Genomic DNA, 25,694 nt, shown 5'->3' with positions numbered 1-25,694 from the left:
TAATGACTGAAATCTACATGGTCCAAGCTCATCAATGGTTCCATCAGTCAATAAATACATTCTGGGGGAGTTTCAGAAGTGGGGGATACAATGAATTTGCTAGATTTAGAGAGTCCTCGTAGTTTTTTCAAACTGTAAAAAAAAGTTGACAGTTCTAATCTAACAAAAACAAAATCTGTTAAGTAGACTAGATTGGAAATGTGCAAGTTGTAAAGTCTCCTATGATCCAAAGTCTGATTGTGCGTTGGAAATGTCACTAAACCACAAGTGTTTTAGAATTTCTTCTCAAATTAATTTCAGATGTTTCAACCAAGGTGGCTCTACAATGTACCTAAAGCTAACAAGATGCCTCAAGATTAGATAATAAAACAGTAGCCTTAAGGCCTTTATCGACTGTGTTATTAATGTTTTAGTTCTAAATCTCAAACAAAGATGCAAATAAATTAGCACAACCAAACACAGAAAGGCTGTAAGGTTTGGGGGCCTTTTGAGTTCTGTCAGCAGCCCACTATGCCCAGTAGGTAATGCAACCTTTGGTATGCCTGCTGTAAAAGAAACAGCAAAGTAACAAAAAAAATATGTCCATCTCCATGTTAAAACACATGTCAAAGTGTAAATAGTAAGTAGACTGATGTATAATACCTTCGCAGATGAATTATCATCAATGGCCAGGACAATCGGAAATTGTGTCTCCTGTCAGTTTTAAGTAGTAACTGAATCTTAACTTTGTTTTACCATGATACTGTCACTGACCTTTTATTGTCAGTGATTGAGTTAATAAATCCAGTGGCATGGTTGCAGCCAGGTAAAACCTTACTTGACTGCAACAATGGTAGTTTTGCGAACCCTCTGTCTCACAATATTCTTGGAGCTGTGAGCAGGACTCATCATCAACGACAGCACCTCAGTCAGTGTACTCTGTAACGGTTATCTGTCCCGTTGCAACACAACAATCTGACTAATGCATGGGAGAGTGAGTTTCATACTGGGGGAAAGGTGGGGAACTCCCTGGACCAGTGGATTCAAAGTCAGGATCTTCTTGCTCTGAGGGGACTGTGCCAACTACCATGCCATTCTTTTATATGTTTATGTGTGTTAAATATGCATATGTATTATTAAATTGAATGACTGTATGGCGGTGGTATAAAAACAGAAGTGCAAAGTATGCACTGGCTAATCTGTCGAACGCACCAATAAAGTGAGATCATAAACTTGTTTCAAGATTGCCCGGTGCATGCACCAAGCACTCATTTTGACTTCAAGGAACGTCAGTATAACATCACTGCTTCAGAGGGGTCGCCATGAGACTGGTACTTCCTAACCCAGGCCTGGATCTTAGGATCCCTTCCTATGAGGATCTGGAAAGAATGGAGAAGGAGGAGGCCGGGGACAGGCCCAAGTGGGATAACAAAGCCCAGTACATCCTAACCTGTGTGGGCTTCTGCATTGGGATTGGCAATGTGTGGCGATTCCCTTACTTATGTCAAAGTCATGGAGGAGGTAAGCTCAGAGGAAAATGATAAAGGGGAACCTTATGGTTAAGTTTCTATAGACTTTCAGTTCTTGAATTGTTGTTATTAGATGATTGTAAAAATTAAGTGTGGTTGAGGTACGCAGGACTAGCCTACTGTATAGCTTTTTGGTATTTTTGTCTCTTTCAAACAAGATTTTCCTAGTGGTACACAATTAGTAAAAAAGGACACCGCTGATATTGAAGGATGAAACTGTGAACCTTTCACTTTCAAAAGATCACTTGTCCTTTGTGCACTTTTCAAAAGGGACTTTGAAGTACATCTGGAATACTTTATATTGAGCCACAGGGGATGAGACTGTTTTCAGAATCAGAATCAGAATCAGAATCAGAAATACTTTAATAATCCCCGTGGGGAAATTACTTGTACGGGGGGAGGAAAAGGGGGAGAAAAACAAGAGGAGAGGGGAGGAGAAAAAAAAGCAGCACCCAGACTCTGCTCCTGTGGGGGAGTACAGTGTGGGACTGGGAAAAAAACCTCAGCAACATAAGCACATATGAGCACACTTTACAACATAAAAACTCAAAACAACTTGCAACGGGGGAGGTGGGACAGGGGGGGTGGAGGCCTACCAGCGCAGACAGGCAGCCGCGGCGCAGCCAGCATCGGCGCAGCCAGCAGAACCCCGCTTGTCACACTGAGGGTAAAAAGCGGCGAAGGCGTGGGATGGGGGGGGGGTAGAGGGGTGTGTTGATGTAAGTGTCCATGGGTGTGTGTGTGCACATGAGCCTTCAAACACTTATCTAACAAATCTAATGAATTTGGTCATTTCTGTAAACTAGATGTTCAAGCCCTTGTGCTATATTCACTTCATGGATGGTAGAACTGGGAACAGTTTGTATAAGTGCAGCATGAGAGGGTTAATTTCATCAACTCAACTCAAGACAGTTGTAAGATTGCAAAGATGGCTTTATGGAGGTGAAAAATACTGCACAAAATCGTACAATATAGCACTATCTCCATTCAATTGGTTTTTATTACCTTGAATGATGGACTTTGACTCGTGAGGTGTTTGGTTTTCAACTTGGATGTTGACAAGGAAACAAATAGTAAAAGCTATATTACAGTAACTACAACAAAAATATATTGCATGGGAGCAGCATTAGAGCCAAAATTGCCTTAATCTGTCTACTAAAACTAGCAACCCTGCAAGCTAGCTAGCTAGCTTGATTAGCTAGAGCTTACTCATAACAAATACCAGTAACTTAGACCAGTGGTACCCAACCTGGGGGTCAGACCCCCACTAGGGGACACCAAAGCTTCATAGGGGGTCACAAGGCCTTCTTGATTTAAAGGCATGCTAGAAAACTTAAGAAATATAAACAGTAGGCCTATATCTCAGCATTCAATTCGTTTCTAGGAGGAAAACAAAATGAAAATGTTTTTCTTAAATCAAACATTTTAAGTAAAACTAACTCAATTTTGTAAGCTAAAAACAACATTCTTAATAATGTAGCTTTGGTAATTTTAAGTGACACTGACTGACAGGATTGTATAAAAGTTAAAATATCTCTGATGCAGTATTCTTAGTAAAGTAAATGCTCAAAATTAATCCAAATCGCTCGTTTTATACAAACTCCCTGCAGTTATTGTGTTCACTATTTGGGTTTACTCAATGATAGAAAAGAGGTCTGTTAAGGAAAACTACACTATACATCTTAAAATAGTTGCCAAACATATATAACGGTACAGTCAGTTTAGCTGAGCAGACAAATTACACACAGATTTGTGCACAGTATAGGTTTAGCACAAATTCAGTTTAAGGGAAAACTTTATGCACTTGGAGGCTCAGCACAAATGTAGCATGAAGTGTTCAATGACCAATCGAACTCCACCTACCAACTTCCTGCAGGGAGAAAACACAGTGGAGCACAAAAAGCTGACAGGCAGAGCGGGTTAAGCCAACACGAGGGTTATTACTACTATCATGCACTGTTAACAGGTGGTGCCATGCCACTGTTTACAGCCCAGACTAAACAGCTTTATTTGCCAACTAAAGTCTTTTCATATTTAGGATAGTTAAAAGGCCTATAATTGTCATAAATGCAACAATAAAGATGTATAATTGTGCTCCTGACCATACATTGTCCAGGTGCCTTTTTGATCCCCTACCTGATCCTGCTGGTGCTGGAAGGAATGCCCCTCCTGCTGCTGGAGTTTGCCATCGGCCAGCGTCTCAGGAAAGGCAGCGTGGGAGTGTGGAGGGCCATCAACCCTTATCTGACTGGTATTGGTAAGTAAAATAGGGATAAGTTATCACTGACTATCTGGCATCCTGTGAGTGTGATGTCACAGTTCACCATGCTGTCCCTCAGGTATAGCGTCCATGCTTGTTTCCTTATTGATTGGACTGTACTACAACACCTTAATAGCCTGGATCATGTGGTATCTCTTCAATTCCTTTCAAAGCCCACTGCCTTGGACCCAGTGTCCTCTCAATGACAACGGGACAGGTATTTGAATATACACACAGAGATACACATTAAGCACCCAAACTCTACTCATAATTACAACATTTGCAGACCACTGTTTCTCGCCCCTGTAGGATATGTATCAGAGTGTCAACGGAGCTCCACTGTGGATTACTACTTTTATCGAGTGACTCTGAACAGTACGACCTCTATAGCTGACTCTGGAGGAATCCACTGGCCTATAGTAGTCTGCCTGTTAGCTGCATGGACCGTCATAGGTATCTGCTACATAAGGGGCATCAGCACTTCAGGCAAGGTTTGTGGAACCGTCAGTCAAACATTATGCCTTCCTGAATCGCCACAATTATTAAATGTCTTTTCTTTTCTTGTCATGACCTCAGGCAGTATATGTCACAGCCATCCTGCCTTATATAGTGCTGGGTATCTTCCTTATCCGAGGACTGACTCTTAAAGGGTCCCTGAGTGGAATAAAGTTCCTGTTCACACCAGATGTATGTTTCAAATCGCTATTGTAAAAAAAGCCAATTATATATCTCATACGTTAAAGCCGCACCTCACTGTATGTCTTGTTCTTGCAGGTTGATGAGTTAATGAATCCAACTACCTGGCTGGATGCAGGTGCCCAGGTTTTTTACGCCTTTAGCTTAGCATGGGGAGGCCTCATCTCCTTCTCAAGCTACAATCCTGTTCAGTAAGAAAGATTTATCGGAGCCCAGTTGTGCTTTATAACCACACTGCTGCACTCTTATTCTGCTCACTTCAATGAAAAGAAAAGGATAGTAGCCATTCTAAGACATGGTGTGTCCTCAATCTTTTGCCTTTTTTTCTTTTCCAAAGCAACAACTGCATGCAGGATGCTGTGATCCTGTCTGCTATAACTGGCCTCACCTCAATCTATGCTGCCACAGTCACTTATACCATCATCGGCTTCAGAGCCACAGAGAAATATGACAACTGTATCAGCGAGTGAGTAGTCACAGGGTGTGGGTTTCAATGGTTTTGGAGCAGAGCAGTCCTAAAAGTATATTCTACTTTGTAATTTAAAGAGCATTTTAAAAGGTGCAATCTGCAATCACAATGTAAATAAAGGGGTAGTTGGCAACAATTCCCTAAACACAGGTTTGGAGAACTAAATCAAATGTTTACTGGTGCTGGTAATAAATAATGTTATTACTGAAACTCTTCAACTATGTATACATACCTCAGATTTATAGGGTTAAAAAAATACTAATTGGATTTGTAATGTTGACTCCAGTAATATAGAGTTACTAATCACTGACACACTTTCTCCAAAGTAACATCATGACATTATCAAACGCATTTGACCTTCCTGAAGACGGCATCACTACGAGCAACTATGAGGCAGCCTTTAACCATCTCAACAGCTCCTACCCTAATATTGTTCCTGGATTGGACATCAAAACCTGCGACATGCAGAAACTTCTCAGTGAGGTGACTGTATTGATAGATATTAATCAGATTTCTAAGTTATTATTTTAGTCTTATCTGCATTAGGACTAATGTGTGTGTTTGTCCAGGGAGTGGAGGGCACAGGTCTGGCCTTCATTGTATTTACAGAAGCCATCACCAAGATGCCGGGTTCTCCAATCTGGTCTGTCCTCTTTTTCGTCATGCTTCTCTGCTTGGGACTCTCAACCCTGTTTGGCAACATTGAAGGAGTGGTGGTCCCACTGAAAGACCTCAATATTCTACCAAAAAAATGGCCCCAAGAAGCACTGACTGGTATTGTTTTATAATTATAACAATCTAGTCATTGTAGCTGTGCAACCCCAGATTAATTGATTGTCTGATTTGTGTGTGTTTCAGGAGTAACATGTGTTGTCGCCTTCATCATTTGCCTCCTGTTCGCCCAGAACTCAGGGATTTATTGGGTAACTCTCTTTGACACCTTCGCCGGATCTGTTCCACTTCTGACCATTGGATTGTTTGAGATGATAGCTGTTGTTTACATCTACGGCATAGACAGGTCAGTGCATTAAGCTAATGTATAGCTTAAAATTGAATTGTATGATAAAGTACAGCCTACTGCAAAATAACCATGTTAGCAGAAGCCACACATCTGCACTCCTAAAAGAATAAAGAATATCACCTAGCTGTAATTGAGCAATATTTTATGTACATGGTCATTTTCATGATTTATTTAAAGCACTAACAAGGAACTTTTAATTTTTTGTTGATTCTGGCCGCCGCTCTGGACTAATGTGTTTCCACCACCTCGTTTAATTGATTTCAAGGGGAATCTGACCCAGTGGCAGACGTAAAATTAGGTAGAAATATAGCCAATATTCTCGCTGATGGTCTTGTTTGTCTATTTAGCTCATATAGAGGTATCAGTGTTAAACTGAGACTGTTTCATGACAGTTAAATAAACTCATTGTAGTATGTTTAACCATTTTATGTGCTAAGTTAAAGCTGCACTAATCAATATTTTTATATTTACAATGGAAAAAATTACTGTGTAATGTTAAAGACGTTGCTCCTTGTGACAAACCCACGGATGATCATCACCCAACTTCGAGTTCTGCTCTGCTTTATGGACCGTTTTATCATCTTATAGCTCATTGTTTTTGTTTTATTCTCAATTACTCTCTTCATATTGTATATTATATTTCATTATAAGCCTGTTATGTATGTTTTGTAACCTCTATGTTCTGTTTTTCAGTGCTGATGCTATCTTTGCCACACCTCTGTAAAATATATTGATACATTAAATAAAGTTATATATATATATATATTATAATCTAATTAAATCCTTCTTGTGGGGCAGGTTCAATGAGGACTTGGAGTTCATGATCGGACATAAGCCCTCCATCTTCTGGCAGGTTACATGGAGGTTCATCAGTCCTCTAATCGTTCTGGTCATTTTAGTTTTCTACCTGGTGACACAAGCCCAAAAAGAGCTCACATATTTAGTCTGGGACCCCAACTCTGTAAGCACACTTACTTGTTGCCGTATTTTCTAATCATGCCTCAATGCAAAACAGACCAATTCATGTTGCATAATTTATGGTAAATGTTGTTGTTAACAAACCATACCGTTCTGTGGTTTACAGGTGAAGTTCCCGTCTATGGCATCAGTAGCGTACCCTCCATGGATCAATGCGGTCATCTTTATTTTGGCAGGAATCCCCAGTTTGGCAGTGCCTGGGTATGCATTGTCTAGGCTGAAAAGAATAAGAACCTGTCAAAAAACTTCTGCCAAATGACAATAAAATGCAATATCATTTGTTATTTATTATTTGTTGTGTTGCTTTATAAAAAAACAATATCATTTAAACTAGAAAAGGTGTGAATGCTGACTGCTGAAAGGCGGATGCTAAACTGAATTGATGGTTTTAAAAGTTAATAATAATCTATAAAAGGTAGAATATTTGAAGATTAGTTCAAAAGCTGACGCCAGACTGAATTGCTGGCTTTAATTTGAATGAAGCTGTTGAACGAGCATCAATGATAATCAAAGTTGTTAATAACTTTCACAGGTACTCTAAATCCTGACTGAAAAAACTTCAAATAAGCTGTTGTTGACTGTAGAAAGTCACTTGGCTCTTTACTAAGGTACCTGGCCAGTTACTCAAATGCCAGCTGTGTTATTTAACCCATTACCTAACCCCTTAGTCAGTTGCCTTGACATTTCCCCCATTACTTTGCCCTATTCAATTCCCTGTTTTACTCCATTACCTAGCCATTCATTAGCCATATGCTTGGCTGAGTCAGGGTTTGAACCACAAACAAACCATACCTCAGCTCTACCTACTGAGCTATACTGCCACCTCTACCTTTACTCAGCCATTTAATTCATTTCATAGCCCCAATTACTCTATGCAGCATTCCTCCACCTCTTCAACTACTTAGCCATTTCATAGGGTGGCGGAGCCAGGGTTTGAACCACTAACCTACTGACTACTAGACCTGAACTTGACCATACATTGAAATGTAACATTATATAACTCTTAACAGAATTATGTCTGCACTGCATGAACTATCTACAACTTGGAATAACTTTCAGGACAGACATAGTTGACTTAATGAGGATCTCTCAAAGAAATTAAAAATCGATTAGCATACAATCTCATATAAAATGTTTGTGGTGTATTTAAGAGTAATTTTTAATTATAGACATGAGGGGACATGAAGCAATGCATCAGTTGTTATCCTATGTCAGCACTTAAGTTCTTAAGACAGACAGAACATGTAGAGCAGCAAACTGTCCAAAAGAGGGAGACCTCACATGGGCAGAACACAAATAGTGTTTTCCATCAAATTAGCTCTGGTTCTTAAACTGGTTCCATTCAAGATTTTTGGAAGCTTGGTGCTAACTAGTGAACTAGCTCACATTTATACTAGTTTTAAGCAGAATCATTGTAAACAAGGATGCGTCATCAACAGAGGTCCTTGCACAATTCAGAACAACCTATAGAATATGGTTTCAGCTGGGAACCAACTTTTGAGGTTCAAAACTGATTGTTTTTTGTTTTTGGAGTTGCATCTGAATAAGCAGCGAGGACAAGTCAGGCCTTCTCTGCAGAGACTGTTACTGAGCCACTTACACTCACAGAGCCTGAAGAGAAAAACAAGAAGAAGTAAACCAGATAGAGGAGGACGAAGGCATTAATGCGGGGCTTTACAGAAGCATGTTTACACCAGTAGGTGGCAGGAACAGACCACTGCTTGAAATTGTATCAGTTCAAAGGGAGAGGAATTATAGATGACAATCATACTTCTGATACATTTACAAGTAAATTTATTTACATTTACAGTTTGTAAAAGCCTTGTTTTTTCTCAACCAGGAATCATTAAGATGATAGGCTTTGAATTGACTTTCATTAGTGGTAAAGCTACACCGATCAAAATGTTTATATTAGAGGACAACTTCATTTCTATTGCTTGGGCATATCAACGGTCAAATATAGATAGACAAAACCTACATTTATATGGACAAATTAGAAACTCAAGACTGCATGTCTTTGGACTGGAGCACCTGAAGGAAACGCACAGACATTGGGAGAGCACGAAAACCGTTTCAGTGTAAAAAGGCATCTCTGGTTGTGACTGTAACAGAAGAACTGGGGTACATCATTTGGTAAGCTTAATGTTTGGGGTTTTTTTTGGCCTTTTATTGCCTTTTATTGGATAGTGACAGCTGGAGGCAGACAGGGAAGGTGGGTAGAGAGAGAAGGGATGACACGCAGAGAGGGGCCGGAGGTCGGATTCGAAGCTGGGCCGCTGCAGCAGCTCCATATATGGGTCCCCAGCTCTACCGACTGAGCTAACTGGGTGCCCAATTAAGCAATAATGTTAACAAATCAGTTTCACAAGTACTTAAACAACGGTTTTACATATTGTTACATTTTGTGGTGTGCTGTATTTTAACACTGTTTTGGTATTTTTCTAAAAGAGATGTATTAGATCCCTTCAGTTAAACCTACACATGCATTTGCAAAAAGTAGACTTTAATACTGTAATACACTGATCTCAGGTCTGCTCAAAAACTCCATTAAACAATAATAATTTGTCTTGTGCAGATAAGTGCTGACAGAGATTAAACCCTGGCCAAGAGAAGAGGTGATAATTCAGTTCAAAATACAGTATTGGAATAGATGTTGAGAATGTGAAACTTTCTGGACTTGCTCTGGACTATGTGTGTTGAGAGACGGTACCAGAATGTGACCCTGGTCGTGATCTCACATACTCAGACTCTTTGCTTCTTATTGTATCACAAATTCAGTGACCTTGCCTTTAACCATTGTCAACTGAGACTCTGAAATAGTTTCTCTCTCTCTGGAACTTTTCACCTTTGCTTTTACCTACCATTGCCTATTCATTTTACTTTTAACACACAGTTATTAAATTGTAATTACTTTTTTCTCCCTGTTTTTGCTTTAAATCTTTAAATTAGATGAGTATTTTGCTTTATTTTTTCACTCTCTGTAAAACACTGCCTGTTTGATTTCCATGAACACACTTGTTACACAACTGCCGTTGTGTCTTTTTCTGTTGACTGTCTGCATCCAAACAGATCACTTTAGGTCAGTGTAACATTGGAACAGCATCACCAGGTTATCTATTATTCAGGGCATAGTACACTCCCATTTTAAACAAGCAGGGAGGTTTAATCACTAAATCATCATAACTGATATATTCACTCCCTTCCTGGTGGCCTCAGATCTTTATAAAAACCAATAAAAATCTGTATCCCTGACTCAAAGCTACACCTGATAGGACATTTAAGGACAGCCCACTAAAGAGAGTAAGACAGAGGACTAGAGAGTCGCACTGGACATCACTTTGCCTAAACCACTCAATGCTGTATTTTTTCTGACATACACTTTGAGGTGGAGAATTAGGGACTAAATAAAAACATATACTATCGTACCTGTGTATGTTTGGATAAGGAGAGCTGCATCCTGCTAACAGATTAGGACATTTTTCTAGCTGAGGATGGGCAAAACAGGAGACTCTGGGGTGGAGGAGAGACCCAAATGGGACAACAAGATTCAGTACCTGTTGACATGTATTGGCTTTGCAGTGGGACTTGGAAACATCTGGCGTTTTCCCTACCTATGCCAAATCTATGGAGGAGGTGAGATGCTATTATATGATGCTATTATAAGAGCTGCATTGTATTTCCCAGAACTTACATCATCAACATTATAGCATGTTACTTTTTCACTTAATTCCTAAAATACTTCTATCCAATAAAGTAATTATTCTTAGCCACAATTGCATTGCAACAACACTGCATATCCTTTTTCTGTCTCAGTATAATAAGGCATTAACAAATGGTGTAGGCCAGTCTTTGTCACGTTTCTCTTGAAATGATTAACTTTATCTATGTTTGATTGATCCTCAGGTTCTGTATCTGCTCAACTCCTGTATTTACTTCCTCATAGTTTCTAGTGAGATATCTTGATTCCAAAAGTTACAGAATCCTAAAGAATCCAGGCCAGGGTTAAGTTAAGTTAACAGCCAGTCCCTTAAATATGCATAGGGTCTATCAACTTTACATATTGACTCAGAGTCCTGATTCCCACAGGTAGTGTTACACCCAACTAAGCCTCTATTTGACCTCGGCTTAGTGATCAATTAGTCAGCTTTTTTCTCAGTACTTTCTAGAGCCTTAGATAGATTTGAAGCTGTTTTTACTCCACATATTGGTCACTTGGAGAACCGCAAAATATTCCAGTGATCAACTAGTGTTTAAATCAGTTTCAATTTCTAGTGCTCTTTTGGTATTGCAGTGCAATTATTTAGCATTGCCTAAAATTTTGCTCATTATGGCTTGATTAACATAGTTGTTATTTGTTTCATTAAGATGGTTAAAAACACCCTTATTTTAGATTTTCTCTGCAGGATGTTCATATAGACAGTCTAATCTGGTCGATGTCTAACAGTGTATAACTGTGAGGTAAACGTTTACTTCATGTCTTCAGGTGCATTCCTCATCCCCTACCTGATAGCGCTGGTGTTTGAGGGCCTCCCTCTGCTCTACCTGGAGCTGGCTATAGGACAGAGGCTCCGCATGGGCAGCATTGGTGTCTGGAAATCCATCTCACCACTACTAGGGGGAGTCGGTGGGTGGCCTAGAATTGTTAGTAAAATCTATTAGGATGGGGTTTTTTTGTCAGATTCTTCATTATTTTATGAGCTTAAAACTTTTTTGTGACATGGAAAATGTTTATCATTTATTTCCTGTTTGTAGGAATTGCCTCCATGATTGTGTCATTCCTGGTGAGCATTTTCTACAACACCATCATTGCCTGGGTGCTATGGTACTTCTTTCACTCTTTCCAAAACCCCCTGCCATGGAGCCAGTGTCCACTCAATGATAACCACACAGGTGACAAGAAAACCCACCATCCAGCCAGTACATTTATTCATATCACAACAGAAGTATTGCCTGAGAGCAGCTCAGCACTCAAATTCTAATCTATCAAATTCAGTTAGAGAATTTGGTAGACTTGCAATAAAGTTATAAGACTATCACCAAAATGAGTGGTTAACAACCAGGCTTGACGTGGCATTTCAGGTCAGATTTAATAGGAAAACTACTGAATTGTTTTATGGCACAAAGAGATACTGCACCACAACATAAAATAAGAAGAGCATGCTTCTCTTTCAAGGTTCAGAGTTTGTCTCCTCAATGCAGGCAAATTCATTTCCAGTAATCTTACCAAGATATTAAAATCTGTTTCATGGCGGTAAATAGTTGCTACATATTTTCCACATTTTAGATTAAACTATGCAGGAACACATCTTTTGATGAACTACAAAAGATATTTTAATAATGCGGGGGCGGCATGGCTCTGGACGTAGAGCGGTTGTCTAGTAATCAGAAGGTTCCTGGTTTGATCCCAAGCTCCTCCAGAGAGAGTCAAAGCGACTTGAACCCCCCAACTGCTCCTGATGAGCAGGTTGGCTGGCACATAAACAAGACTGAACACTGAAATGAACACTGAATATGTTCAATGTGTCATTTTTTTACATTACAATCCATTTACACATGGCAGTAAAAGGCAATTAATACATGTAAATTGCTCCACATTCTTATATATTGCACCTTTAAGATTAAGCCGTTAACAGAATTTTGTAGATCTCGTGTTGTTATTGTTGTTCACTTGTGTATGCATCCATACAGGTTACGATGTGGAGTGTGAGAAGAGCACCTCAGTGAATTACTTCTGGTACCGTCAGACCCTGAACATCACACCTGACATCGAGACCAGTGGCTCCTTGCAGTGGTGGTTGGTCATCTGTCTTGCCAGCGCCTGGTGTGTGGTCTACATCTGCTTTATTAAAGGTATCGAGTCCATGGGGAAGGTGAGTTTACCTGGTGAAAAGTATATGAAGTCCTATTTCAAACTCAGCCACTGTACCATACTTGACATATGTTTTTATGTTTCAGGCTGTGTATGTTACTGCCACATTCCCTTACCTGGTGCTGACTATCTTCCTGGTCCGTGCCCTCACTCTCCCAGGAGCTACTGATGGACTGGTGTACCTCTTCACTCCTGATGTGAGTCCGGTCACTTGTTGCTACTACAGATGAAGACAGACAGACACAATGATCTGACGTGTTGTTTTTACTCTGGCTCTAGTGGGAGATACTGAAGAACCCTCAGGTGTGGCTGGACGCTGCCACCCAGATCTTCTTCTCTCTCTCTGTGGCCTTTGGAGGTCTCATAGCTTTCTCCAGCTACAATTCAGAGAGGTAAGGGCTAAAACTCCTGAACTCCCTCAGGAAACTGGGATGATTTCAGTTACAAAGCTGTAACTGTCTCTTCTGTGTCTGTTAGAAACAACTGCGAGAGGGATGCTGTTCTAGTAGGAGTGATAAATAGTGCCACGTCTCTCTACGCCTCCATTTCCATCTTCTCCATCCTGGGATTTAAAGCTACCAACGCCTACAACTCCTGTCGAGAGGAGTATGTATACACAAATACTTTATGTAATTTTAAAGCTGAATTTTTCTTGCTGGTACCAATTTATTTTTTTTGTATCCCATCTGCAGTAACATCTTGGATCTGACCAACCACTTTGAGCTTTCAGACCAGAACATGACACTCGAGAACTATTATCAGTGGTATGACTATCTAAATAGTACATTTCCAGATGAGGTGGCCAGTTTGCCCCTCAAGTCCTGCAATCTGCAAACATTCCTTGACCAGGTAATGTAACTTTGAAAACACATCCAATCTTGTGCATAGCTTACTTTTTGTCTTGTTTCTTTAATTTGCCTCCTCCCTTAAAACCTGCTTATCCTCTGCTCTCGTAGTACATCATGTGCAGGTCAAACCTGTACAGTCAGTTCATGCCTCCTAATACATTTCTTGCCTCTCTTTCATCTTCCTCCCCAAGAGCGCATCGGGTACCGGCCTGGCTTTTATTGTGTTCACTGAAGCAGTGATGGAGATGCCAGGCTCACAGGTATGGGCCATATTGTTCTTCATCATGCTCTTAAGCTTGGGGCTCTCCTCCATGTTTGGCAACATAGAGGGAGTCCTAACACCCATGCACGACCTGAAAATAGTACCCAAGTGGATCCCCAATGAAGTCTTAACAGGTACCTGCAAATCAGCTCAAGTTGTTTGAAAGTCAGGACACATTTTTCCCCTTTGAATTCCTTCTCTGAAAAGCTTTTTTTTTTTTTTTTCACTTCCTTAGCGATCATCTGCTTGGCATCCTTCTTGATGTCTCTCATCTTCACCCTGGGTTCGGGAAACTACTGGGTGGAGGTCTTTAACGGCTATGTGGGCTCTGTGCCTCTGCTCATCATTGCATTCTTTGAGATTATTGGAGTCATTTATGTCTATGGAATGAAAAAGTAACATTCTCCTCTTATTAAGTACAGTATAGCTCTAGTAGTAATAGTGGTCTTACAAGAATAATGTACTTTTGATCCCAGTGTGTTTCAACCTTTTCACTGGTCCCCTTGTCCTCTAACAGTTTCAGTGAAGACATTTATTTCATGACGGGGTCGAGGCCCAACATCTACTGGAAGGCATGCTGGATGGTGATCAGTCCTATAATGCTGCTGGCGGTGTTGATTGCCTACGTGGGCCTCCAAGCACAGAAACACCCTACCTATCCCACATGGAACCCAGATTATGTAAGCAAGTCAAGGGCACTGGCAAGGAAAGTGCTGAATATAGATATAGTGCTGTTGTGTAAAAAATCCCTGACGTATATAATTAGTGGACAGAGCTTCCAGATCTGTTAAGTGAAGCCAACGTGGAAGTGTCTTAAACCTGCACAATTTCTAATTCTACTGGCTAACAGTATTGAGTCTTATGGAGTAATGACCCAACTTCTTGCTTTATTTATTCTTTTTTTTTAGCTCAGAAAACGGTTTCCTAATGAGTTTATGGTCTAGATTCAAGTCTTCTTCCATACATGATGTTAATTCTGTAAATTATGTTCCCATTTAGAGTCAAACAGACAATAATTACTGCTGGTTCATTTTCAACACTCTCACAAACTAAAAAGTAAAAATGTTGGTTTTATGGGGAATTACGTGCTAGAAGCACTTCTTGGTTGGGAACTTAGTATAAAAAAATGAAGTCAAATCAAACTAAATCAAAAATTGAATCAAGTTAAACAATTAAAAAAATATATAAATATATTCTATACATTTTTAATTTCTGTCTCTCTCTTTAGGAACTATTCCCCCAAACTCAAGTGAAGGATTACCCAGACTGGGTGTTTGCCATAATCCTCCTCCTCTGTATAGTACCTGTGATTTCCATCCCTGTGGTGGCTCTCTACGAACTGATCTGCTGTAAAATCCAGAGGTCCTCTGCTCGCGCTGAACCAAGCCCCTACTGCAATGATGGCTTTGTGGTTGAAACACAGGAACAGAACAACCAGAGATTTTGAGAGTAACGATGTTACTGCATTCCTGAACATAAAAAGACATCCTGATGGTCATCACTGCTTCTTTGGGATTTCCATCTTAATTCACCAGACAGCGGACATATAATCAGTCTTGTTGAACTGTATTAGACTTACCTGTTAATTTTTTATGTTTACACTTATAAGGACCTGACTTGATATATGATAGCTCACATTTCTTTTCACGACAACAAAACTGGATTTATTTAACTGTGAAATGCTTTACTTTTAAACATGTAGTCTTTACACTTAGTGTCACAAAATGTCACTGTATGAGGTCCTAAGCTTCCTGTTGAAACCATTATTATCATCATCCGTGTACTACATCAAACCTGAAATCAAATCATCTTGTACAAAAATCATTTGACTTATTCACGTGATGGCTGGCAATATTTCTGTGAAATTATTTACATATAAATTATTTTCTAAGTGATGTCATGTCTTCTGTGTGGAAAACTACCACAAGTGTAAATCAAAGTCCAGAGAGACAAACAACTGTGGGGTGAGATGGGGTCTAGTGCAGTAGTGGTGGTTTTCAATGATGATCCATCTTTATTGATCTGGTGGTTGTTGTTTTATGGGGTGTGTTTATGACTTAAGTGTTTCATTACAGATGACTAAGGACAGCTTTTCTCTCTATATCTGCGCAGGCAGCTTTCCCAGTACTGTATAACAGATACATAACACTTTCTATGGCACACTGGCAGATCCAATTTCAAAACACTGGTCATCTCACTCACACGAAACCTGAGGAGGAAACAAGAAAAATAGTCCATTATTGCAACTTAATTTCATAACATTCTCATTCTACATTTCCAATGGATATCAGAGATACTGATTTATACCTTTCAGCGGCAGAGGGTGTCATGGTTGCGTTTGGATGTGTAATTTGGGCCAGCTGGTAGTCTATGTCTGGATGGCCAAGAAGTCAACTGGGGTCCTGGGATTAGTGGCCTGTCGGACCCTGGCCAGCCTCAGGTCCCCCAAACGACGCTCTAGACTGCGTTTCCCTGTCAAGAGGATGACCAAGAAAAACAGGAAGATGTTTTTTTTCTCTTTGGTGGTGAACTGAAAAAAATCATCTACTCAAACTTTGTCCAACACCAGTCAAATCAAATTAAAAGGTGACATTTGTACATGTATCTAGATTTGTTGGTTTGGGGAGCAAAGTCCATATACAAAAGGGTTTTGCCTTCCTGGCAAGTTGCATTGAGGATGTTTTAATGAAGCATTTTCTCAAGAGGACTGAGGGCTCAAATTTCCAGGAATAAAGTCAGATGTAGCGCAAGAGCAGTGTTAATGATTAGGTGGAGCAATTTTAGTGCTCATTTTGGCATGAAATTATGCTTGAATTTCCACCAGCTCATACCTGCTTATTGCAGCAAGACAATATCGATAGCTTTAATTGATCCTTCATGAGTCCCACCTCTTTTTGCTCTGTGCTCCAATAACAGTTGTCCTTTCCTTTACTCAGATATGCTTTGTGCTTATACGTTCGTCTATGTTGAAAAGACGACAACATTTTGGCGATGGTTAAAAAATAAAAGCAACATATACAAGTGTATGTTCACATCTTAAGTTAGCTAAGGTCGGCAAAAATGCTAGCTAACTAGGTAGTCTATGCTGGCTGATCCAAGCCAATCCAGAATGGAACTGGTTTAAGAACAATTTTGTTGGAAAAGGGGTACTCCTGGTCCACACTTCTACGTCCAGAAGTTCCCATTCGGAGTCACAACTGTAGTGTTTTCAAAGCATTCATTTTATCTCTGCTTATCTTGCCATCACATTTTAGTTCGTAACTAGTCATGGATGTATGCATGTGCTACGTGCATGAAGGTGACTGTAGGATTCTTGCACCTACAGAAATCTGATGCTGCAGATTGCTTCATGTTCTTCATATCTCCACCCACGGCCTCTTACCATGACAATAGCTTTTTCTTGTTTTAGTTAATTGTAAACTGAATATCTTTGGGACTTTGGTCTTGGGACTGGATCTTTTTGGACTATTGACCATCCTCTTGGGCAGTGGAAACTTTTCACGGTTGTTGTTTTTTATTGATGTTTAACATTAAATTGACCGATAATCAAAATAACTGTCAGCTGGAGTTGGACTTCATGTTATGTGCAGTTTAACACCTTTTTGTATGAAACGTACTATTATTATTATAATTAGAAGAATACATAATGTCAATGGTTCTTCCACAGGATAATTTCTGTGTGAGACTGTAGTGTACGTGTTTCCTGAGGCTACATACGTTTGTGCAGGTGTGGGAGCAGATCCTTATAGAGAGGACGGTGCTGTGACAGCACTAGCAAGAAGGAGAGACAGAAAAGCAGCTCCACTGCTTCATACTGCATAATGCCGGTCTGGGCCTTGCTGCCTAAAATCAGTCCTGCATAGAGGGGAAGACAAAAGAGGATAAGAAATGATGAATATATGTTTTGAATTTGATATTGCTTCAGTTATTTTTTCCAGATCTACTAAGGGGAAATGTTGCCTTTGTTGCTGAGCCTGATGAGCTGACTGGCGTACTCAGCCATATCCCATATCATCTGCAGGAAGTACATGGTGTTCTTAGCAACCGTCTGACCAAAGGGCAAACTCTGGGCACACACATGGAACCTAAAGAGAAAAGCAAAAAACATGAAAGAGACAAAAGACAATACAGAGACAAGCTATTCAGACATTTACAGTCTGAGATAAAAGGTGTAAAAGGTTCAGCTGAGTGCAGGTATTGACTGATAACCATCCCATTTTAATAGCAGTATTAGTGTAGCTTTACATGCCCATTTATTAAGTCAAGGCCAGTGAACACATGCCAGAGAGGAAGTCAACAGTGTGTAAAGTTCCTGATTTATGTTACTCCAGGTGGGTAATGGAAACAAATTATTTGCAGTGCCCATTTCATTTATATAATCTGAATAAATTATACAAATTAATAGAAAGTGGTATGTGTGCATATTATGGCAACAGCAAAAAATGTCAAAAGTAAGATCACTCTCTTTACCTGCGTGCATGAAGCAGCACCAGTTTGTAGATGTTCTTGTAGACTGCCTCAAGAGAATTGGTCTGAGAAGGGAAAGGAACATTTTTAACACAAAATTGAGTGGCTGAATAGAATCTTCTTCTCAATCAAACTATGTGTATGAAAAGGCACACTATCTTTAATATATTTGTACACGATATATAACAAATGTATTATTAACTAGTTATATCTTCTGTCCCCTGATATTACGCTGATATGTAATATCTATCTGCTACATTGTTTGTCCATTTTGTGTTGATGATCACGACTCATTAACTCAGTTAGCGTGGAACTTGACAAGTTTACAACTGTCATTTACCACTTTGTTGCTGTTGGAGGGTAACTCCCAGCTTGGTAATTGGCTCCACATGTTGATAAACGGCATCCGACCGTATCATTTGATAGAGGAAGTGCAGGTTCTGGTTTGTAACCTCTGCCTTAACTGGGACACAGCTAATGTATGTTTGTTTTGCAGCTGATTGTGGGTCAGGAGCCTTTTGAACAGAGCAGAAGACCTAAACCTTGGTAGAGAAGAGTAATTACAGGGATAAAGATTTGACCTGTTTTTAACTAGGTCAGAATCTTAGCTTCGTGTTAACTAAACCTTCCTGTAGCATTATGCATTTCTATCAATTTCATTGAAAGAAACAACCATCATTTGATCCGAGAATTTTCAGGATTTTGAAAACTTTTGAACCCTTATTTCCCTGACCTTCAGGTCCAAGAACAAGGCATGGCACTTGAGTCTGAGGACAGCCATCAGTTTCCTCCTCATCTGCTGTCCGGCTGAGTGGAAAGAGCCTAAAGTAAGGCTGTAGCGCAAAGACAGGCCTGCATAGCTGTGACACAAGGAAAGTAAGAGGTAAACAAAGAAGAAAAAGCAGCAGTAATGAGAATATGTCATGACAAAATGGAGATTTTTTTTTTACTGTGTTCTATGCAATAATATTAATCATCCATGCTAGACTGTGAATAGTTTCTAAGAATGTTTACGAGTTGATACAAAGTAATTACAACTGGTATGATGCCCCACCTAGAATAGTCTTTGTAGACATCCAGTGAGTGCGTGTCCAGCAGAAGACCACACCAGGGAAACAGGCAGTGAGGGGGCAGCACACGAATCCCGGGAAAAGAGCCCACGCTTTCCGACGCCTGAAAGTTGACCACCACCTTCTGCGGGTTGACCACCAGACCATACTGTGGTACCCCGGCCAGCAAGATCCTACAAACAATGTGCAAGTGCTATTATCGACTGCTAGATAAAAGATTCAGCATCATGTTTATGTTAAATCTGTGTCACCTTTCCATATGTAGAACCACGTGGATTTGCTGATACAGATAGAACTAAAGTTGCTATGAATCATCATCTATGCTTCTCTGAGAGTTTATTGTTTCCCATAGCTGCAGATATGTCAGAGAAGCAATGATGGTGACACTGTTTACAGATGAGATTAATGGTGATATTCTAATAATATAATGATAATGATTCCCAGCATGTCAATAAACAAATCCTGCCATATCTATCTGTTTCCTGTTGGAGCAGATCCAGCCTGTTGCATGTAATTTGGAGTGTGTTTTTAGTTTAATAATTTTTCATTTAAATTCAAGTCAAATGTAACTTTTGAGCAGCGTTTCACAAAGCTTTTGCAATCATGTTAAATCACGTTAGAAATATTTCAAAAATGCGTCCATTTTGCATGCTTTTATCTCCTCACACCTTGATTATTGCGACAGTCTTGTGAAATCCAATACCTATTATTAGACTACAGACTGTATAAAACCCTGTCATGCTTTTAGTCGGAACTAAGAGGTGTGGTCACATCAACAACTTCCAGCCTCCTTACACTGGCTCAGTGTGTTTCAGGAATGTCCTTATCGGTTACTTTTAGGACCCTTGCCATAATCCTGACCTTTTGGTACCATATATGCCAGTACATGACTAGAACAAAGGTCTTTTATCTTCACTTTACTTATTTTTTATATTACTAGAAGTTAGTATTCACTCATACACACATGCTGGGTTCTGCAGGAACTGCAATATGATATGATATTGCAGCCTTCTATATCAAAGATCTCGTATGGTTTCCAGTAAAAATGTACTGCTGAGAAAATGTAATGGCTGCCAATTGCACTCAGCAACAAATTAATATAGTCCCACTAGTTAAGTCAGAAATAAATGTTGGTTGAGAGCCCTTGTGTCACATGAACTGTTGTGTGTGAAAAACCTAGTGTGTGTCATACTTGAGAAAGGTTTGTGCTTCGTGTAATTCTGGCGTGATCAGAAGGAAGTCATCCACCAGCCTCATTAGACATCTACAGAACACACAGGGAGAAAATAACACATACAGTAAACAGAACAGAGCTACGATACAGAAACACTGCCTTCTGCTGCTGCAGATGTGTTACTACATCAGTGGAAGCTGAGTGAAATACAAAGCAGTCGGTTGTACCCTTTCTTTACAGCAATGTCTTTGAACAGGGTGTTCTCCATGTGACCGTAGCAGAGACAGCAGAGCAGACTGGACACAACAGAGCCCTGAGGAATCCCTCGACACTGGCGGTATGTCCTGAAACAGAGAAATAACAGTGCAACTAAAAAGGGGCAAATTAAACAGGAATTGTGCACAGAACATTTATGATGATGTTGTATAAACTCAATCATGTACAAAGTTATTTGAATGTTTTCACATTTACAAATAAGCTACGACAAGCGGCTCACGTGTCAGCCTGTTTAAAGTTGCTTACTTCTTCCCAAACTGAACAACGCTGCCGGTCAGCATCTGGTTGAAGAACTGCAACGCCTCTCTGCCATGAAGATCTGAGCAGAAGTGCTGAGAGAAGAAAGGTTGTTTGACACTTATCTTAACCCAAGCTTTTAATTTGTTCATCTAAAGAAATATCAGGGGATGTCACGCTCACCTGCTCTACCAGAATGGCGTGATGAACTTTTCTTCTTTTCTGCAGTGACATCACAAACCCTTTCATGTTGGTGGATCCCATGTTATCCTCTAGGAAATCTGCCTTTATTAACAGACATAAGAAACTCTCTAACTGGGTCAAATACTACGTTTGTGTGTGTATGTCTAGATATACAGACAGGAGCATACTGTGTACAGTATGTGTGTATGACGGTACCTGTCTAACAAAGGCCTTTTTCAGACCCTCGTGGGAATCAGCCCAGATTTTGGCGTAGCGGCGGACGGTAAATAGTTCGTCCTGGACGGGCGATAGAGCCTGGTCGATCACCTCAAAGAGTTTGTCATGAGGCAGACTCTCAAAGGCTCCACTCACATCCACCTTAAACACAGAGAAAAGACAGAATTAATACATGAAGGAGGAAAACATTAAGCATTTAAAAAAAAACTGAGTTTTAAGTGTGCTAGAGTTTAATGTATTACACAAACTAAAGGTTGTTGTTTTTTAATAGATATTTCTATAATATTTCTGTCTGTTTGCAAACTTGTGGTAAGCTGTCATTAATTTAAATGTTAGATGGGTTCCTTTTACACGCTCTTAGGGAAGGGATCTTCCTCTCTTCTGCAGGCCTGGGAGCAATTTCTGGACCGCTACATTTTAAATTTTTTTTTTTCATATCAATTTAAACCACCACAATGTCTAAACTAACACAACTATATTTTAAGAAGGGTATTTCATTTGGCACAGTATAATGGCAAAGGTCAAAGGTGCACACAAATGCATGCAAAGGGTTGCTAACGTATAGAAAATGTTGACAAATTGACAAGTTTGAAACTCCTGCCTTTTAAAGTGTGTCAAAACTACAGGTTGATGATTTTTGTAGCAATATCATTACAAAATGGATGAGTAGGACTACACAAAATACATCACTAACATTAGGACAATTAAATAAGGACAAAACAAACCTTCACAAAGTAGAGAGGCCGTGGCTTATCTTTCTGGGCCGGAGATATAGAGCGCAAAACCTTGTGGATATCTGTCATCCCCCACACTGTGGAGCCCAGAAGGGACGGAGTGGAGCGCACACAGGCCCGCAGCATATCCAGCAAGTCCCGGACACGCCCTCGGTAGAGCTGCAAGGGAAAAGAAATGACCTAAAAATATGTGCACAAGCTCACAACATGTAATAACACACAGCTCGTGTATATGTAAGAGAGAACTACAATGAACGTTAATCAAAATGTACCCTTGTTTTGGCATCTACTCCTATGACTCGTGTGATAGGCCTCATGCCATCAGTCTTGGGAATAAAGCGAAGGCGGGAGATTGCGGTGGCTTTGGCGAGGGACGCCACCTGAGCCGGCGTCAACTCCTCCATCTGACCCTTAGAGAGGTGACCCCTAAATCACAGAGAGTGAGTTTGTGTGAGCACGACTGTACTAATAAGAGCCTTTGCAGGTGTGTGTGTGTGTGTGTGTGGCGTGTGTGTGTGCGTGTGTGTATGCGGGTGTACCTGAAGGCCAAGTCCTGCAGTTTTGCCCAGACTTCCTGTCTGTAGAACCTGGTGGCGTTCTTCTGGCCTACACTCTCAGTGACGTAGAAACAGGCTCGAACCAGGCCCGCAACATAGCCATCCAGTAGCCAAGCAAGGAACTGACCCAGGATCTGTGTCCGGTATGAGAGCTCGCTGGGCGGGAACCTGCCTGCAGAAGAGAGTGGTTTGGTTACGTCAGCCAAAATACACGTAGCAGGAGAAAAACTGCACCACCTGCGACAATCTTACCCGTTTTACTGATCTTCAACCAATCGCAGTCAATCACCTTCATCTTCCACATCAGTTCAGCCAGTGAGAGCTTCTCAAACTTGCCGCTGTACAAGAAGCCCCTGACCCTGACAAGAAAATGAAGTCGGTTGTGATCGGAGCCCCAGAGCTCCTTCGGGATCACAGCCGAGAGGCATTCCTTGACAAACAGGTAGACCCGGTGAGGGGCACAGTGTTGAGGCAAGAGGGTGCTCAGTTCCCCTTGTCCTCCATCTCTCTCCTCCACCAGTGGGCACATCCTCTGCAGTATCCTGCTGTAGGGACATCTCCTGTGTTGACGCAAAAGCTGACTGAACAGGGGGACCATGTTAAAAAAGCGCCGGGGGAGTTTCTTTGGCTTCCTCTCGACACCGTTCAGATACGCCAGTCCCTCAAAGAACACTGTTCGCACCAGATCTTGCCCTTGTAGTCTTCTGCATCCATCAGCGCCCTTCTTCTTCCTGTTGAGAAGGAAGCCACGCATGCCCCTCCCCCCATAAAGGAATCCCAGTGTGCGGATAAAACATTGCGAGGGAGGCAAAGGGGGGAAAATCCCTGATCTCCAACTGGGTCCTCCCTCTAAGGGAAGTGTGGCTGTTTGCAATTCAGCAGGCTGTTTGGAAGCAGGAACGCCATTTTCCAAAGGCTTTGGTTCCACTAACATGGGCTGCCCTTCCTCCACCGTTTCATGGCAAACCTGTTCATGTGTGGGTTCTCGCTGTCCTACCTGCCTCCTCTTTCCTGAAGGAGTCATAATTTCATCAGTTTCTCTCTTTCTTTTCCCCTTTTTCACCCTTAAATCCATCCTGTTCCTCTCCTTGCTGACAGTAGGAGTCTCAACTTCCTGTCTCCTTTTTAAGGTCCTTGCAGCTCGAAACCTTTCAATCCGAGCACCTTTACGTGTCCTGGGCCGAGGCTGGATAGAAAATCCAGTGGAGGCAGTAGACATGGACACTCTGTCATAGACGGGGACACCGCACACCTGGAAAACACACGAAGGCGGGACCGCCACAAAAACAGAGCAGCTTTCCAACAGGTACCTTGTGATGTCCGTGCCGAGACGTATTGTGACTTTCTTCCACAGGTCGCTGCCATGGATGTAGGCAGCGCTTTGAGTGACATCTCCTTGGAATTTGAAGTGATCCGCATCCCGATCCTCCTGAGCCACGGACAGAAAATTGTAGCCGTGTGCCAAGACGTTTCTTTTTCGTTTTCTCTTCAGACTGTTTAGAACAAAGGCCAGCAGTTCAGGCAGAGTGCAGATCTATGGGAAATACATCACATGAACATAAGAAGTATCGCTGATTTGAGTTCCTTTTCTTTTTGCAACAAGAAAACATCAAGTTCAGCCTCTTATAAACCTGAAAGCTCACTGTTCGTTTAATAGTGTAGTGTATGGGTCATTTACAGTCAATCACATTTGATGACAGTTTAATGTTTAACTGCAACTAAAATATCCTGCCTCAGCACATGTCTTTGTCCCAGTTCCTCAAAATTGAGAGGGGACGTGTTATGTTCAAATGGGGTGTAACAGTACAAACATAATAGCAATTGACAGTAAGTTAGCTACTATTTTAAGGCTCTACAGAAGTAGTTAACTAGTCAACCTACGTGACAAGTTTAACAAACTAAAATTCCGGCTAGTTTTTAACTTGGGGGTGGGGGAATTACCTGGTTGCAGCTTGGTACTTGCTGTAGCCCCTTGTCAAAGCACACAAAAACACCCCGGACGAAGGATATGAAGCGGTTTGTGTCGGACTGTTCAACGAGCACTGCTCTCTGTCCTTCTCTGAACACGATGCTGTCCGCAAACTCCTCCAGCGTCAGTGTGTGCTGGTACAGTGACCGGAGAATGCCGAGTGCCTGGGACATGTCGGTAGCAGACATACTGACAGCAGGAGCCCGCTGTTATTACTCAGGACATGGCAGACAGGGGACTAAAAATGGTTGTTAGCTGTTATCTGTTGAGCTTTGCAGTTTAAGGTCCCGCGTCATGCCCAGCCAATCAGAGATCAGCTTTACGTAAGTATCCAATCAGATCGCCTCATACTGCAGCGGTGAATTCACAATTGACCAATAGCCAGCAGGAAAGGGACTGTTGTCTTTTTTCACGAATAGATGTGAAAATTGACAGCTTCACGGGCAATAAAGTTGTTTTGAAATAGAAGTGTTACAGTGTAAGTGAAAAACTGAATTTAAATGTCCCTTCCTGTAACTTCTCTGCAAACATTGCATTGACGGGAGGTCTATGGCACAAAGGGGGTTGAAATGACGTGCAGTAAATGTTCTTCACGGTAAGTACGCATTTTAGTCTGACCTGGAAATAATGGTCATTGAACTAAACACATTTAAGGAGGCTTTTTATTATATCAAACATTTCAACAACATCCGATAATCATTAATCCAGTAAATAAAAAAAATAGGAAAACGAAACAAAATACAGATTAAATAAACAATAAGATCTAATTTTAGACCTCGGGGGCTTAAAGTTTATATAAAAATGTAAACTAGAGCAACTCCTTGTCAGAACTACTCAGTAAGGATACAATTGAATATAACAATGGTGCGATTTTTCACA

The 25,694-nt window shown here is 40.8% G+C and overlaps 4 protein-coding genes across 4 annotated transcripts in view; 2 read left to right on the top strand and 2 right to left on the bottom strand.

Moving 5' to 3' along the window:
- The window catches only part of LOC127357905 (glutathione S-transferase A), a 114,591-nt gene extending 105,943 nt beyond the window's left edge, over window positions 1–8,648 (bottom strand). The window contains exon 1 of the mRNA XM_051390476.1: window positions 8,645–8,648. The gene's annotated coding sequence lies outside the window, so the exon portion shown is untranslated. The remainder of the gene's footprint in view (window positions 1–8,644) is intronic.
- LOC127357900 (sodium-dependent neutral amino acid transporter B(0)AT1-like) lies at window positions 1,247–7,220 on the top strand. Its single transcript, XM_051390464.1, has 12 exons — window positions 1,247–1,500; window positions 3,625–3,765; window positions 3,848–3,985; window positions 4,078–4,259; window positions 4,345–4,455; window positions 4,543–4,655; window positions 4,802–4,930; window positions 5,260–5,416; window positions 5,503–5,707; window positions 5,792–5,951; window positions 6,753–6,915; window positions 7,039–7,220. The coding sequence occupies exons 1-12, from the start codon at window positions 1,302–1,304 to the stop codon at window positions 7,189–7,191; spliced, it is 1,851 nt and encodes a 616-aa protein (XP_051246424.1). The 5' UTR covers window positions 1,247–1,301; the 3' UTR covers window positions 7,192–7,220.
- A 1,555-nt stretch (window positions 8,649–10,203) lies between the features above and the next one.
- On the top strand, window positions 10,204–15,806 carry slc6a18 (solute carrier family 6 member 18). The gene is made up of 12 exons (XM_051390463.1): window positions 10,204–10,565; window positions 11,416–11,556; window positions 11,685–11,822; window positions 12,621–12,802; window positions 12,888–12,998; window positions 13,081–13,193; window positions 13,279–13,407; window positions 13,494–13,650; window positions 13,841–14,045; window positions 14,147–14,306; window positions 14,429–14,591; window positions 15,140–15,806. The coding sequence occupies exons 1-12, from the start codon at window positions 10,424–10,426 to the stop codon at window positions 15,356–15,358; spliced, it is 1,860 nt and encodes a 619-aa protein (XP_051246423.1). The 5' UTR covers window positions 10,204–10,423; the 3' UTR covers window positions 15,359–15,806.
- tert (telomerase reverse transcriptase) lies at window positions 15,575–25,113 on the bottom strand. Its single transcript, XM_051390457.1, has 17 exons — window positions 24,788–25,113; window positions 23,099–24,380; window positions 22,829–23,018; window positions 22,562–22,715; window positions 22,281–22,448; window positions 21,535–21,696; window positions 21,319–21,420; window positions 21,145–21,230; window positions 20,850–20,966; window positions 20,641–20,712; window positions 19,433–19,621; window positions 19,112–19,238; window positions 18,382–18,443; window positions 17,872–17,996; window positions 17,629–17,766; window positions 16,219–16,383; window positions 15,575–16,120 (listed from the first exon to the last, which is right to left on the bottom strand). Exons 1-16 carry the CDS (start codon window positions 25,001–25,003, stop codon window positions 16,280–16,282), a joined length of 3,294 nt encoding a protein of 1,097 aa, XP_051246417.1. The 5' UTR covers window positions 25,004–25,113; the 3' UTR covers window positions 15,575–16,120; window positions 16,219–16,279.
- Window positions 25,114–25,694: the final 581 nt, after the last annotated feature.

The sequence above is a fragment of the Dicentrarchus labrax genome, unplaced genomic scaffold (genome assembly GCF_905237075.1).
Source record: "Dicentrarchus labrax unplaced genomic scaffold, dlabrax2021, whole genome shotgun sequence".
NCBI lineage: Eukaryota > Metazoa > Chordata > Actinopteri > Moronidae > Dicentrarchus > Dicentrarchus labrax.
Note: the sequence above shows the minus strand (reverse complement) of the source record. Positions and strands in the feature narration are given on the sequence as shown.